Source organism: Phaeodactylum tricornutum, chromosome 1 (genome assembly GCF_000150955.2).
Source record: "Phaeodactylum tricornutum CCAP 1055/1 chromosome 1, whole genome shotgun sequence".
In the NCBI taxonomy this organism is placed as follows: Eukaryota; Bacillariophyta; class Bacillariophyceae; order Surirellales; family Neidiaceae; genus Phaeodactylum; species Phaeodactylum tricornutum.
In genome coordinates this window covers 67,367-82,586 of record NC_011669.1, presented here as the reverse complement: position 1 = coordinate 82,586, position 15,220 = coordinate 67,367, and the positions used below count along the sequence as shown (strand labels likewise).

Genomic DNA, 15,220 nt, shown 5'->3' with positions numbered 1-15,220 from the left:
AGAGCTGAGGTCTCTCCAAGAGTACTGTCACCGTTTGAAGTTGGCGGCTTCAAACCATATTTTCTTCGGGGGAAGCTGGAATGGATGAACAACTTTTTTACTGATCAGCGGGAATTTTTCCGGCTTTTAGAAAGTGAACCGGCGATGGAGCGAGTGCCAGACACCGTTCGAATCTGGGCGTTACCGAAACCATTGCAGAGCCCCACTCGGAATCACGACAGTGTGCTACTAGAATCCGAAACAAGCCAGGTTTTAGTGAATATCCTGGGGCGTTTCTCGAGGAGCGTGGAGATGATTGATTTGCTGTCGGGTACGCAGCACATTGTCACAAGCAACGGAACGGACGCTGCCGGCAAGCCCTTGAATGACCTCAATCATGTTTCAGCCGTGATGGTTGATACGTTGGACCAGATGGGCAAAGAGATTTGGCTCCCTTGTGGATTCCATGGTGATACAGTCAACAATGAAACGAGCTCGGAGTACGTTCGGATCATTGATGTCGCAACCATGAATATTCGCGCAGGCCCTCGTCTTCCGTTTGCCGGTGGTGCATGTGCCGCCGCAGCTGTGGATATTTACGGATCCGACAAAGCCCCTCACATTTGCGCCTTTGGTGGAACCCACGGTTCTCACGACGCGGGAGAATTCCTCCCTTATGTCTCTTGTTATGATCGAGAGGCGGAAAAATGGCACTATCCATTTGGTGCTTTACCGTATGGTCTAGACCACGGCAATGCTGTTGAGATTCCTGCCGGGTTGTGCAGTCCCGATGATCCAAGAAGAATGCTGATTCTAAACTATCGAAAATCGTCCTATGGCAATCAGTCTTCGACTATTCTTGGGTTTGATTTTCCGTCTGGGGGATGGAGTACAGATGCAAGTATACAGTTAGCTGATCCATACCGACTAGGCGCATGGTATGTTTTTGCGAATATTTCGCACGAGGGGCCTCTGGACGCATTAAATGCTCCCAGAGATGCAAGCGGTTTGGTTGTGGCAAACGATGGTCGTAGTGTAATCAACTTCGGAGGGGTTTCCTACACATATCAAGACCGCCGGAGGATGAATGTCTTTTCCATTGTCAGAAACTTTGATGTGTGCGAGAAGAAATGGACCAAACTGGGAGACTTGGCTATGCAATGTTTTGCCTTGCAGTCAGTTGCAAGCTCTGACCTAAATGTTGCCTTCACTTGTGGTGGGTGGGCACGCTCTCAAAGTAAGCAGGCAGCTCACATATAATCATCACTCCTGGAATAGAAGTGAATGACTCATTGCTTTTTTTCTGCCTCGCTCTTTTCTATTTCTCAAATTTTAGAAAACATGAACAATCCTTGGTGCCTGGCTGCTCGCTTTCCCAACGTCACATTTCAAAACCACCGCCTAGCAAGCAGATTGTAAAATATTCCAGCAACGTCGACCTTCCGTTTTATGTTTCGGGCACCGATCCGACAATCATCACCTGATTTTTTGATTAGACAAACATTACATTAATGATTTTCAAATCGATTCGAACACAGTATGGTAGTGTAACGTAAGTTAAATTAGTCACGGTATGGTGGTTCCATTCGAAATGACAGTGTCGAAACAGTTCATGATGATGATGTCCAAACCGGTACTCCACAATGTCGTTTCTATTGTTCATTGTGTCTGGCATCCTGAGTATAGACGCAAAATTACAATCCAAGTGGTGTGTGTGTAATTGATGGTTGCGTTTCACGTTTACGTTCTCTCAGTCTGTCGGTGTCAATTCCCAAAGCCTCGGTAAATAGTCCATAGTGAACAAGGAATGAGGAAACGCCGTTACCAAGGGGAACCTTTAGTCTACCCAACACTCGCTATCAGTCAGTTGTTCAGGCTGAATTAGGAAGAGAATGGCAGGGACACCATTGATAAATTCACGTTCGGTGTGTGCCTCGGCACCAGGAAAGGCAATTCTCTTTGGGGAGCACGCGGTGGTGTACGGCGAACCAGCGGTGGCGGCGGCCCTCGACGATTTGCGTATATTTGTCTTGTTTACGCCGACGTCCCACAACTCAACCCACGCTTCCGTCATTCGCGTCGTTATGCCCGATTTGCCGACCCCGGTGGACTTTGCCTTACCCGTATCGCTCTTTACCAGCATGGAGTCCACCAATACCCCACCGACTCCCGATGACGCGACAGTTTTGGCACAGCTGCTCCACACAGCAGATCCTACACTCGACGATTTTAGTGTACAAGCACTCACGCCCGTCTTGTATTTGTGCAATCAAATCTTGTTAAAGCCGTTGCGGTTTCGGTCCGAGTCGAACCCTAGTGCTGACGGTGGCTACGAATTGTGGGTCCGCTCGCAGGATTTGCCCGTCGGAGCAGGATTGGGATCGTCCGCCGCCTTTGGAGTTGCCTGTGCGGCAGCTTTGATACAGTATCGACAAAACTTGACGGCTACGCACGCGGGCACAGCTGCAGGTACAACATCGACGAATACGCCGATACAGTACGGTCCACCGGACTCTGCCACACTTAGTGAGATTGACCGCTACGCCTACTATTCCGAAATCCTGCTTCACGGAACGCCCTCAGGTATTGACAACGCCGTCAGTGCGCATGGTGGAGCAATTATCTTCACCAAAGACGTTGCGAGTACGAATGGCACCGTTAAAATGGAGCACTTGACCCCATCCGACGATTTGACCTTGTCCCTCGTCTACACGCACGTCCCGCGCAGTACCAAGACTTTGGTAGCCGGAGTACGTCATTTCTATCAACGACACGTAGGCTTTGTGACTTTGATACTCGAAGCCATGGGCGCGATTGCCCGTGACTTTGAGCAAGCGATTCGGGATCGGACCAATGCGCACCATGGCGACCACGCCAGCGACTCGCATGACTTTGGTGAACGCGTCTTGACCATGGTTCGGACCAATCAGTACTTACTGCAAGCCGTCGGTGTGTCCCATCCCAGTCTCGACCACGTGTGTGCCGTGGTCCACGAGCACTTCCGGGACTACGGGGCGGCCAAATTGACCGGTGCCGGTGGTGGGGGCTGTGCCTTCGTCTTGTGGAAGCCCGGCCTCGCGGCGGACGTTCTCGCCACGCAACGACAACGCTTACAATACGCTCTGACGACGACCCTCACCCCATCGCCACCGTACCGATACCAGTGTCTGGCATCCGTCGTGGGTGGGGAAGGAGTTTTGTTTCTCCCCGCTGGCGATTTTCCGTGGGATGCGACGACGCCGTCTTCCGCGACCCCTTCGCGATCCGCGACCAATGTCGGTCGACTGGTGAGTGCGCTCACAGTGAGCGCACTCGTGGCCACCACTTGGATGGTTTGGAGGTCGATTGGGACCAAGGCTAGGTGAAGGAGAGGAACGAGCGATAGACTTGAATCCAGTGATTCATGCTCGACAGTATCACACGTCAGGGTACCGGGTTTTTATCCGTATGTACACCAGTGCTTGTACACACACACACACACACACACACACACACATACGCACTTTAAAGTTTAACTCTGGCTGCTATAATATATAGTCGTCGTCTTCCGCGTCATCAAATTGTCCTTCCTCCAAATCGACAATGCGTGTTTCCGTGTCGCTGCTGTCGATTTCGTACTCGGGTGGTACAATGAGCAAGTCATCCAGTCTGGACAAGATTGCGTCCCGTTCCTGTGTCGTGGTAGCATGGTCTTCGAGCGATGTTGTTGATGGTGGTGCCACGAACGCAGCATCGCCCACGACCATGTCGTCACTCGCCACGCCGTTGCCGGTAGCGACCACGTGTGGAAGCGATCCCAGTCTGGTATCGTCGCCAAAGACCATGCCGCCGCCGAAGAGTTCTTCTTGGGGCTCCTCCGACTCGTTGGGATCGACCGGATGCAAGGCAACTAATGTAGATAAGGCGTCAAAGAGAGCTTGGCACTGTTGGGGTACGGTTTGAGTAGTGCCGGGGTTGTCGGGGTCAGTGGGATCGGGGGTCGACGGTCCGAGTGGTTCCAAGAAGCATTCCAGCATTGGCGTCGCCCCATCGGAGGAGCATTGTAGATATACGCACATGTTGGGTTGGTCTTCTTGTGCGAGTGCGTGCAGTTCAATGGCGGAACCAGCGATGCAAGTATCGGCGTCGTGGTAATTTGGTATGCGGGAGCTACCACTGGTGGGGAGCGGTGTCGACTGCACCGGCAATGGCGAGTGGGAGTGTCCGTCCTCGGTGAGGTTTGGCAGTGCCAAGAGCACGACGCGTTCGCTGGTCACCAAGACGCGGGCCGGAACGCGAGTGATATTGTCCACGCACGTAGATCCGTTGGGACTTTCGAGTGCGTCGTCGCTTTCGTTGTCGTCGGTAGTGTTATTCTCGGTGCTGTTGTTGTTGTCGTCGTCTTCCGTTAGCTGGATGCGCAGGACGACGTCCATCCAACGTTCGGACAAGATTGTTTCGTCGGGTCGGAGGAACTGTTCCGTAGCGGTCCGCCACGCATGGGGGAAACAAGCCCGTAGCGTGTGGAGTTGGGCGTCGGCGCCGCGCCGGATTGGAGCTTCGTCCAAGTCGGCAGTGTCGAACGTCCAGAGGGACGTCATGGCGGCGGCAGCGGATCTTGCCGGGCGTTGTACAATTCCCTGCCTTGGTTGCCTATCTATCTACTCTATCTATCTCTCTATTGTCTGTCTAACCCAGTTTACCTTTTGGGAGAGGTATGTATTCGATCGTCGTTCGTCCTTCTCGAGCTGTCGATGGTTGTATCTGAGAGTGCGTTGTCAAAGGGTGGGGTTTTTTCTGGCGTCGGAGGGTGTAACTTTAGCCCTACCCTCGGTCACAACAGGAATCTTGGGGTGTCTAGTTCCAAAAACCGTCAACTGGAATGTAACTGTCATGTTCAATTGGAACGGTTCGTACGGGCGCCCTCCGAACCTGCACGGGGGGTACCAAGGGTGTGTTGAGTGTGGGTCGTGGTGTTATAAATCCTCACAACAAGAACGACTGGCGTGTGAGGGCTTGGGTTGGAAACTCGCAAGGAAATCGTACGATTCCACTGTCTAACGCCCCTTTCGATTTTTGGAAACCAACGTGTACCGTATCCGAAGAGACTTGTCTATATACCATGATAAGTGATATTTGTCGCCGTTCTATTTGGAGAAGACACTTAAGAGTCACAAAACGCGTGTACTCCGTGGAAAGTGTGAAGTACGTACACGATTGGCGAACGCGGAAATCCAAAACCATCTCCCGGCACGCGAACCGGCGAGCGTCCGGTACGGCAAAACACTAGTTGAGAGGGGAATGTTCGGATCGGTGGTGGTGCCGGATTGGCGCAAACCGTACCTACCACTCCACGCTTTCGGTGACGGTCCAGGGATACAAGTGTTGTTGTGCACGTACACGGGTATTACACACATATACCTACCTGCCTACCTACCTGCCTACCTACCTGCCTACCTACCTGCCTACACACGCATACGCCCACATTGACACACCCTCTCGATAGAGCATCTCTACCCATTCGGGAGACTCACGGGCCAACCAAGAAAGTCCCCGTGGTTCCAATCAGTCGGGGAGAGAACGAAGCGGCAATCGGTAGATCGATCGAACAAACGATCAATCGAACGATCGAACGATCCTTGACGACAAGGATCGATTCCGTCAGAGTTTGCATAGGTATCCTACCGTTTCTGGACCCAAATATTCCGAGAGGGAGAGGCTCGTTCCATCCGCACACCCAGATACACACAATCACGTACGAACGGATCTCATGGGAAATTGTCAGTCCGGAAACAGCACCAAGCACGTGCGCGTGGGAGAAGAGTTGCGTCCACGTTCGACCGTCGGATCGTCGGTGCGGCATGCTAGTCCCACGCCATCGCGTCCCGTTGCCGCGGACGGTACGGACCTCCCCATTTCTCCCGACAACGAGCCGTTGGAATCCGCCCTCGAAAACAAGATTCTGGAACACTGGGCGGATGAAACCACACAGTCGTCCACCACCGAGCCCGGATACGACGAAGTCGAAGACGTCCTCATACTCACCCGGACTGCCGCTGAAATGGCCAGTCGGAGTCCGACGCGGCCTACCGCGGATGCGGATCCCGATAATGGTGCCGGAAGTCATCTCCGGCTTTCGCCACCCCGCGAATCTGTTCCTCACGGTGCCGTTCTCTCCACCACCGGCGATCCGGCAACCACCACGACGTTGACCTCGGTCACCGCGATACCCATTACTCCGGATACACCGGGAGACGATCGAGACGATCGCAATACGCTCCTCCAAATGCCACAACAACAACATCCGTCCTACTACGAGGATGACGACCAATCGATCGAAGTGGTTTCGGTCGCTTCCGGTGCGTCTTCCTCGCGACAGCGGCACACCGCAGGACGACTACTGGTCTCTCCCCCGACCCTCCCGTCACCCCGACAGCGACAACCGGAAGTCCTCTACGATATGGCTCCCGCTAAACCGTCCCGTCCACCGACACCCTCGCGACAGCGCCTTCGACGGGGCGGGAGAGCCTACCAAGCTCGTGTAGAAAAAGCCCGATACCTGCAAATGAAACTCAACCAGTCCGGTGGATCCGGGACGGGACCCACCAGCGGTGCCAACGCCTTGCGAGCGCTATCACCCTTTGGCGAATCCATCGCCGGCATGAGTATCCTGGAAGACGAAGAACTATCCTGTACGGATCACTCGGCGCGGTCCCGCTATTCACTCAACACCTCGTCACTACTGGCCGCCAGCAACGAACTGTTCAACGCCACCACCTCCCGCGGAGTCTTGTGGGCGGCCGCCGCGACCCAGGACCACACACCCGTCACAACCGTTACCTGGTCGCGGTGTTCCCCCACACTCCAATGTGCGGCACCGCCGCTCTACGTCGCCTTCGGAACCGAAGCCGGCCTCGTGCAAGTGCAAGAGGCCCGGACCACTCCACCGGTGCCGTCCTCACTGGTGTTGAGTCGTGACCCCAAACACCAAGGGACCGCAACTTCCAAGAACAATACTTCCAAGCTCGGACCGGTCGTTGCAGTACCCCGAGGATCCCGTACACGTTCAATCGATTTTTCTCGAAACGGACAGTACCTCGCCGTCGGTGGCGACGACTGCATTTGTGCCGTCTATCGAGTCATCCACGAGCCAACCCCGGATGACCCCGACGGAGAATCCAAGTTGCGTTTGGAGCCGCTCGTGGAAATTTCCCGCGTGGATCGAGTGTACGCGGTGCAGTTTCGACCGGACGGCAAATATTTGGCCATTGGCGGTTTCGACGGCACGGTCGCAATTGTCGCCACCTCGAATTGGGAAGTGACCGCCGAGATTGCTCGAGACGGACTCGTTTTGTGTCTGGATTGGAGTCCAGACGGGAAGCTCCTCGCCCTCGGCGCCAGCGACAAATCCTGCGCCATCGTACACGCCGACTCATCCTGGAAGATCCGAACGGAGTTCCACCGACCCGCAGATGTTGTAGCGGTAAAATGGCATCCCAATGGCCGTCTCTTGGCCGTTGGCTCTTCGGATGTGGCTATTGTGGAAGCCCATTCCTGGATCACCCGCCATGAAATTGATACCAAACCCACCGCCGGCAGTCCCCTGCGTCGGTCCGTTTACAAAGCTCACGCCCTTTGCTGGAGCCCCAACGGAAGCTATCTCATGTTCGCGGGGACCAACGGGACTCGTTGTGTTTTGTTGGAAACCAAATCGTTTACCATGTTGCACGAGATTCAGAGGGACGAAGTTGTGACGAGCGTCGCCTGGGGCGAGCAAATCATTCGGGAAGGTATTCCACGGCGCTTCATGGCGATTGGTAGTGAAGACGGGTCCGTTGCTATTATGCAAGCGGGTTTGGAAACCCGGTCCGGAGCGTCTACGGTTGGCGACGACGTGTCTTCAATGTCGCAAATGTCCAACGCAAGTTCGTATTTTAGTACCCGTGGAGAGTGGGAATTGCGCGAAGACGTCTTTGACGATATCGAAGGCGAGTTGGTCGACGCCCCGGACAATCGCGCAAAGGCCCAATCCGGAACCTGTGTTCGCGCCCTGGCTTTCTCACGAGGTAGCAAGTCCCGGCCGTCCGCTTATTTTGCCGTGGCCACTGATGATTGCGTCGTCACCGTACGATCCACCGTGGGCTGGAAAGTTGTGTCGCGGGCAGAATTCGCCCACCCGATTCGTTGTCTCGCCTTTTCCAACGGCAGTCGCTTTCTCGCCTTGGGTGGAGAAGACGCCAAACTCAGCATTCTCGCTACTGTCCCGTCATGGACAGTAGTGACCGATTTTTCCTTCGCCGCACCGTTGACCTGCTTGTCGTTCAGTAAAAACAACGAACGCCTCGTGGTTGGGAGCTTGGACGGCACACTCACTTTCCTGGATCCCCGCAAGAATTGGCAAGTTGTGGGAGAGATTCACGACAACGAGTCGCCGGTTTTATCTTTGGACTGGAGCACCCAGAACTTGGTTATTGGCCGGCACGACGGATCGGTGCAGATTTACGATTCGGTTCAAATTCTACGTAATAGTCTTAAACCGTCGAAGCAGCTCGATGTGTCGGCACCGGCACGAGCCTTGGCCTTTGGGGTCAATAGCCGATTCCTGGTGGTGGGTGGTGGCAATGGTGTCGTTAACGTGTACAGCTCCAAGGGTGGTTGGGTACTCTGTCACCAGATATCGGAAGGTGACGTGGGCATCGCTATGTTAAGGTGGAGTCCAACCGGACGATTCTTGGCGTACACTGGAGAATCACGGTTGTTCAAAGTTGTCGATACCGTCTTTTGGGCCGATGTGGAAGAGGCCGACGAGATGATGGCGATTGCTAAATCCGTCCCTAGGGAACAAGAGGACAAGTCGCCCGCTCTAGCTTTTAGCCAGGATGGCAATCTAATTGCCTGCGGTGCCAACGTGTTCGACTGTCGACGGTGGGAGTCGGTTTTTGCACTCCAACAGAAGAAAGTTGGACGCCACAAGACCGGTAGTAACAGTGACGGAGAACACTCTAGTCTATCCTCACGGGAAGAACAATCTAACGTGATGGTGATTGCCGAAGAATAGAAAGAGTATATGTTTGAGTTGACGCTTTTAGCAATGCACGGCATTTTGTATCCATAGAAGCCCAAAGCGGTAGGCCAGGCGATGATGATTTATTTCAATGTATTGTTCCGTAAACAAAAATGTTGCATTCCTACATTATTGTACCTTTTTCCTTAGAGTACGTGCGCTGCAATTCTCTAGCATCGATCCAAGGTGGCATTCTTCGCTTCAATACAATGTTCCATTGTACCTATTGCTTGGTCGATTGTTCGTCTCGAACCTACCGTAGAAACCGTTCCCAATTGATTCGAAGATCACGAATTTGATCGGCGTTGGTGCCGAACAGGAGTCTGCAAAAGTCCTTAGCTTCGTCTTGTGATAAATGTCTGCGGTTGTAGTTGCCAGAGAGAGGAAGCGATAGGGTTGAAATATTCGGCTCTTGGTTCTGTAACGAAAGAAAAGTCGATCTTTGCAAGAAATGATGAGTAATGAACATATGAACTTAACAGCTAACACTAGAGATAAATTGACCATCGAGAAACGTTGAGAGCATCTCATAGTAACTATTCTTGAAAAGCCGGACCCCGCAACTTTTCCCGACTATTACGAGTGTTGTTCTTTTTCTAAAAATTTCAATATTTACACTTATTATGATAGTTAACTGTAATCGTGGACCGCATTGAATTTCTGAGTGTTGTGCTATTTGTAGAATTCCCAGACGGGTAGATCAAAAGCATGCTCTAGCTAGAGTACTTACACTAGATACGGATAATAAAGTGTTACGGTTATACAGTCTGAAATTCTTATCCGCAACTTCACAACTTACATCGACCGTTTCCTACGATCACGGTGTGCAGCTTTCGCGACTTTACAGTCTTGCCCAGTAAGTTCCTCCAAACGCATTTTTGGTATGGAGAGGCTTCCAGTTAGCTCCAAACCACACCCAAATTTTGAAATCGAAGAAATATAAAAGCTTGCATGTCTACGAATCACTTTTGCTTCTCCTTTTCTTCTGTTCAGAAATCTTTTTTCTTTGTAGGAGCTGTCTGGCTTACTTTGAAGTAAGGGTCAGAATAGTCCGTATTATATTACTGACTGTAAAGGTCTTTGAAGGTCAAGGAAAACCACGTTGGGATCAAGTAGCGTCTTTATCCCGATGATTGGTCCGGGCGACGAATTCTGCGGAAAGCCTCACTGGGTGCCAAGGAATTGGTTGTCACTGTCAGTTTCATTTTCCCACAAAGAATTAAATGCCCGCACACGGGAGGCAAGTATTGGTATTTGTATCGCGCCTGCAAGCATACGTGTATGACCCACAGATGAAACAGAAGAGTACCGTGGTACCCAACTTACATTAGGTCGGTCCATAGAGAGTTTTTACAATTATTCAACAGTAATGGAGGGACGATTACGGATGCTCGCTCGACTTTGTGCACGTTTCAGCAGACGAATATTCTCGGGCACCGATGCCGCTTCGTGCGACCGCATTGTACTATTGTTGAAAGTGCCAAACTGGATTGGTTCTTCCTCTGGCGGCTCGCAGTCGTCCACCCGCGTCCTCTTCGTCGTCGTACGTGTAGCGAGGCCCAAAGCGGAGTAACAGGAGCATGATGGCGCAGGAAAAAGCCGCGACAAAGAAGAAACCTCCGCTGCAGGCGATACCTACGGCTGCCGAGAGCCAAACCGAGGCGGCTGTTGTCAGTCCGTGTACCATGTGTGCGCCGTCATCCTGGTGTTGTTTGAAAATGAGGGCCGATCCGAGAAAGCCGACTCCGGAGGGTATGGCGGCACTAACCCGCGAGGCGTCCCATCCCATGGGTCCGTGAATAAAGGCAACGGCGGAGCATATACTGAACAAACAGGATCCGAGTGACACGAGTGCCATGGTGCGAATTCCAGCGGGTCGATCGGCTTGGCGGCGTTCCCAGCCGATGAGTCCACCGAGAAAGACGGCAACGAGTATACGGCGCGCGAAGACACATTCTTCCACGGAGAGATAGAAAAGTTGGGGGACTCGATCGTCTTTGCAGGGATTTTCCTTGTAGGAAGGATTCTCGTAGGTAACGTCGGTCGCTGATTTGTGGCATTCGATAGTAACGAAGGGGTGCAGGAGGACCGCTACAGAAACCACAGCGACAAAGCCAATGGCCGCACAGTAAAAGACCGCCTTTTCAAAGGTCCACACCGTAAAGTAGGACTTGCCTAGCATGGCAAGGTGTAGTAGAGGCAACCAAGTTTCGTGGGGTCGAGACTCCGCGTCCTATCGCCCATCTGTTGTGCCGCACACAAGGGTAGTGCGAGGGTGTCAAACGGGAAGGGGAGGACGAATCCCGAGAATGGGGATTCACTGGGAGGAAGCGCAACGGAGACGATGCCCTCTCGCATACAAACCTGACAGAGAGGGGGTTTGTTTTGACAAGTCGTGTCTAGAACGAAATCCGGGTCCATTCAACTCCCACCACTGTCCCACGGTCCTTGGGTCTCTATCCAACGCCACCCAACTAACTTAACTGTAACTAGTAGCATCCCCTCCCCCCCATAAACGCAAACTCGCCAATAGTGGTCAGAATGCGGTACTGGAACGGATCGTGAATTAGGGAGTGTCGAGCCGGCCCATTCGATCAGAACCCGGAAAATGGGAATTGGGACCTCACCTCTGGAGAGGAAAAGCCACGCGGATGACCGGTAGGGAGAGCGCTCACCAAGTCTACCGCATCTTCGTCTGGATCTGGTTCACAGTACAAACAGAGTCGTTGCAATCGCGGCATCCCCCGGCATTTGTGTCGTTCTTGTCGCCTCATTGCCGCCTTGCATTCCCTTGCTTGAGTTTCTTCTTTCCGTACTTTTTCCGTATTGAAAACTGCCTTTCACCATGGCTTCTCCCTCTTCCGGCGGTAGCCTTTCGTACGTTCCAACGCCGGTAGAACGGGTACGTGTGCAGTGTGTGTATGTGTATGTGTTTGTGTGTGTCTCTATCGTGTATGGGATGGACTGAAGGGTGCGTTAGTCCTGTCGGAAGCGAGCGCTACGACACCATTGCAACAACAAGCAACGAGTTCAAGCTTGTCACAGTGTGACTGTCACTTGGACGGGGAACTTTGCCTTTTGAATTGGACTGACTGTGCCTGTGACTGTGTGCATACAGCCCTACTTTGAAGGACTCTTTGCGGCAGCCGATACCCAAGGCGGAGGGCAGATTGGTGGAGCCCAAGCTGTCCCGTTCTTTCAGCGTTCGCAGCTTCCCACCGAAGCTCTCCGCAACATTTGGACGATAGCCGATCAACCCCCCACCAATGCTTTGGATCACCGTAAGTTTGCCGTCGCGATTCGGCTCATTCAGCTTTTGCAGAACGGAAAGCAAGGCGAAGGACCCACTCTACAGGCTCCACAGGGTGTGGATTTGCGTCCCGTGTACTTTGAAGGAATCAGTGGTGTTTCCGTCCCCCTCCCGTCGATGGAACAACAGCAACATCCACACCAACCGCAGCCACAGATTCCTCCCGTGCAGCAACAGCCACATCCACAGCAACAACAACAGTATCCTCAACAGCAGCACGCCCACCACACTCCGCCCCGCCCTCCGTCGTCAGCATCGCAGTACGCTCCACCCGTGCAGCAACAACAGCAGCCGCCGCGCCCTCCTCCCTCCACGAGTATGGCCTTGACGCCACAAGATCCGTACACGCTCCCACCCAATGAACAAGCCCGCTACGAGTCCATCTTTGCCGAATACACGCAACCGGACGGATTTGTTCACGGCAAGGAAGCCGTCGCGCTATTTTCCAAGTCGGGCCTTCCCCAAACACAGTTGGCAAGCATCTGGAACATGGTCGATACACCCGTGGATAATAAACTCGACAAGGTGGAATTCGCGATCGCCATGCATTTAATTGTTTGCATTTCCAAAAAGAACCTACCAATGCCACCCTCGTTGCCGCTTTCGCTCAAACAGCTTAAATCGCAGGCCCCGCCTCCGACCTCGGTGCAAACCCAGCTTCCCACAGTTGGTGCAACTTCCTCCCAAGGATTGCCCTATCAACAAGAGCACCAACAACACCAGCCGCAGCAGCAGCAGATTCATCGTACCATGACCAACGATGCCGGTTCGGTGGCTTCCGTTCCACCGCCTCCGGTTATCTCCGGGGGTCCCCCACGGTCGATTCAGTTGCAGCCCCAATCCCAGCAGCCTCCGCCCAGTGGGTTGTCGGTTTCCGCGTCTCTCCAGGGTCCACCGCCACTGCCAGCTCGTGGTGAGGGTGCGCTGAGTATCTCGGACGCGTTTGAAGGATTATCCGTGGACGGAGCAGCGGGTTCGTCGTTTTTGCCCCAAACACTCGCCCCCGCCTCCTTTGGTGCACCGAACAACCTCGGCACGACGGCATCCTTCGACAACGCCAGTCACGCCAGCAATACTGGTGCAGTCAGTGACGTCGGTGGGGGCATTCCCAGCCCGGGACGCAACGCCGCCTCGTCTTTTGCCATGGGACCTCCGGCGATTGTGACGGCCACCAGTCCGGCGCCAGCGCCCAAAACAACCCAACAGCTCGCGTCTAGCTACAGCATGGGTGACTCAACGCAAGAACTGGAAAAGCTCAAGGACGTTTTGCAAAAGTTGCAGGCGGAGAATATTGCTCTCAAAGCACAGCTGGGCACGATGACGGGCGACGAGAAGGATGTCCTAAAGCAATTGGGTGCGACGGTCGCCGAAATATCCACTCTCTCCAATGAATTGACTACCGTACGTGCACAAGTGCTAGCATCCAAGTCCCGCTTGGTGGAAGCAACTGCGGAATTGCAGGCAGCCAAGGAAAAGAAAAGGTAAGGAGATTGTCTAAATGGGGGAAACACAATGAAGGAAGGGTAATCATCGACTTACCAACACATTTTGTTTTCTCTTTAGTGTCGTCAAGGATCTGATTTCGGAAGCCAGCGAAACGAAGAGTGCTATTCAGCAGGCTCATACAGGTGTAGAAGAAGCAATTGAAATGGCGAAGGCCCCACCTCCGGCAGCAAACGGATTTGACGGCGACTTGTTTGATTTCGGCGGAGCAGCTCCCGCCCCATCGGGTCCTGTCGCCCAGGACAGTTCCTACGCTTCGAATGCGGAGTCCATGCACCCGAACCCAATCACGGAGCCGCCGGCGTATCAAAACAACCAGGTACTAAAAACAGTTGCGTCAAACGACTCCGAGTATGGACAATTGAAGGAAGCGGTCCTGTCAACAGACACGTTCAATTCAAGCTACGGAGAAGCATCGAAAGCAGGGTTGTCGAACTACGCCTCTCACTACGGTCAGCTGGAAACAGTGACATCGTACGAATCCAACCAGTCGGATGGAGGTCCGGGTCACAACCGCACCGCTTCCGCAGCTTCGTTGGGTTTCGACAGTAGCATGGTAATGGGCGGCGCACCGCTGGACTACTCCACGGGCTCTACTTTAGCCGGACCGCCCCCGCCAACCGATCGTTATCAAGGCAAAAACGCAGATGACCACAATTCGACGCCGTCGATTGGAGATGTCAACGAATTGAGGCGCAGAGCCAAAGAGGCAGAGGACGTCGCACGAGATGCGGAAGAGTCGCGTCAGCAAGTGGCAGCTCAAGTCGAAGAGCTGCGTCGTGTGGCCGATGAGGCGGAAGCGGAAGCTCGCAAACATTTGGCCGGTGGAGACGGCAAGAAGAAGAAAGTCGGTATGCTGGGTCGGGGTAAAAAGCGAGATGCGGTACGTAAGCTTCCTGGGTCCATTGTACCGGCCAATGATTCTTAACGAATCTTGGTTGAAAAAGACTTACCTTTATTGCTTTTCGTACACAGAAAGAAGGAGAGCGGCTCGCACTGGAGGCAAAAACCAAGAAGGATACGTTTCTCCAGGCACAGTCGCAAGCCAATGATGCCCAGGCTTTGGCACTGGACACAAAGCGCGAAGCCGATCGTTTGCGGCAGCAAGCCGAGGAGGCCGAAATCAACGCTGCGTCGGCCGCTTCTATGCAGCATAGCCAGCCGGTCGCTCCTTCTCAGCAGCCATCCAATGGATACCCAGCACCAGCTGCTACTCCAGCGTACGGAACAGGAATGGGACAGCAACCCCAATACGGGGGTACATCTTTTGGCGGACAATACAATCCCAACGTCATGGGTAGTGGTGGCGTTGAGATTCCCACACCGAGCGGAGGCGAAGATCCATACTCAAACCCTTTCGGCTAAAGTGTAGAGGTTTGCTGGAT

At 53.5% G+C, this 15,220-nt stretch overlaps 5 protein-coding genes across 5 annotated transcripts; 3 read left to right on the top strand and 2 right to left on the bottom strand.

The window, feature by feature from the left end:
* Window positions 1-1,768: 1,768 nt before the first annotated feature.
* MK (mevalonate kinase) lies at window positions 1,769-3,344 on the top strand (the record flags this gene model as incomplete). Its single annotated transcript, XM_002176976.2, has 1 exon — window positions 1,769-3,344. The coding sequence occupies exon 1, from the start codon at window positions 1,872-1,874 to the stop codon at window positions 3,342-3,344; it is 1,473 nt and encodes a 490-aa protein (XP_002177012.1). The 5' UTR covers window positions 1,769-1,871.
* Window positions 3,345-3,503: 159 nt separating this feature from the next.
* PHATRDRAFT_31429 (predicted protein) lies at window positions 3,504-4,559 on the bottom strand (the record flags this gene model as incomplete). Its single annotated transcript, XM_002176478.1, has 1 exon — window positions 3,504-4,559. The coding sequence occupies one exon, from the start codon at window positions 4,557-4,559 to the stop codon at window positions 3,504-3,506; it is 1,056 nt and encodes a 351-aa protein (XP_002176514.1).
* Window positions 4,560-5,489: 930 nt separating this feature from the next.
* PHATRDRAFT_42443 (predicted protein) lies at window positions 5,490-9,148 on the top strand. Its single transcript, XM_002176975.1, has one exon. The coding sequence runs from the start codon at window positions 5,729-5,731 to the stop codon at window positions 9,014-9,016; it is 3,288 nt and encodes a 1,095-aa protein (XP_002177011.1). The 5' UTR covers window positions 5,490-5,728; the 3' UTR covers window positions 9,017-9,148.
* A 1,417-nt stretch (window positions 9,149-10,565) lies between these two features.
* PHATRDRAFT_6387 (predicted protein) lies at window positions 10,566-10,970 on the bottom strand (the record flags this gene model as incomplete). The annotated part of the gene is made up of 1 exon (XM_002176477.1): window positions 10,566-10,970. A coding segment is annotated over one exon (405 nt), but the record flags the coding sequence as incomplete, so codon positions are not given.
* Window positions 10,971-11,746: 776 nt separating this feature from the next.
* On the top strand, window positions 11,747-15,200 carry PHATRDRAFT_42442 (predicted protein; the record flags this gene model as incomplete). The annotated part of the gene is made up of 4 exons (XM_002176974.1): window positions 11,747-11,924; window positions 12,141-13,813; window positions 13,896-14,718; window positions 14,811-15,200. Exons 1-4 carry the CDS (start codon window positions 11,868-11,870, stop codon window positions 15,198-15,200), a joined length of 2,943 nt encoding a protein of 980 aa, XP_002177010.1. The 5' UTR covers window positions 11,747-11,867.
* Window positions 15,201-15,220: the final 20 nt, after the last annotated feature.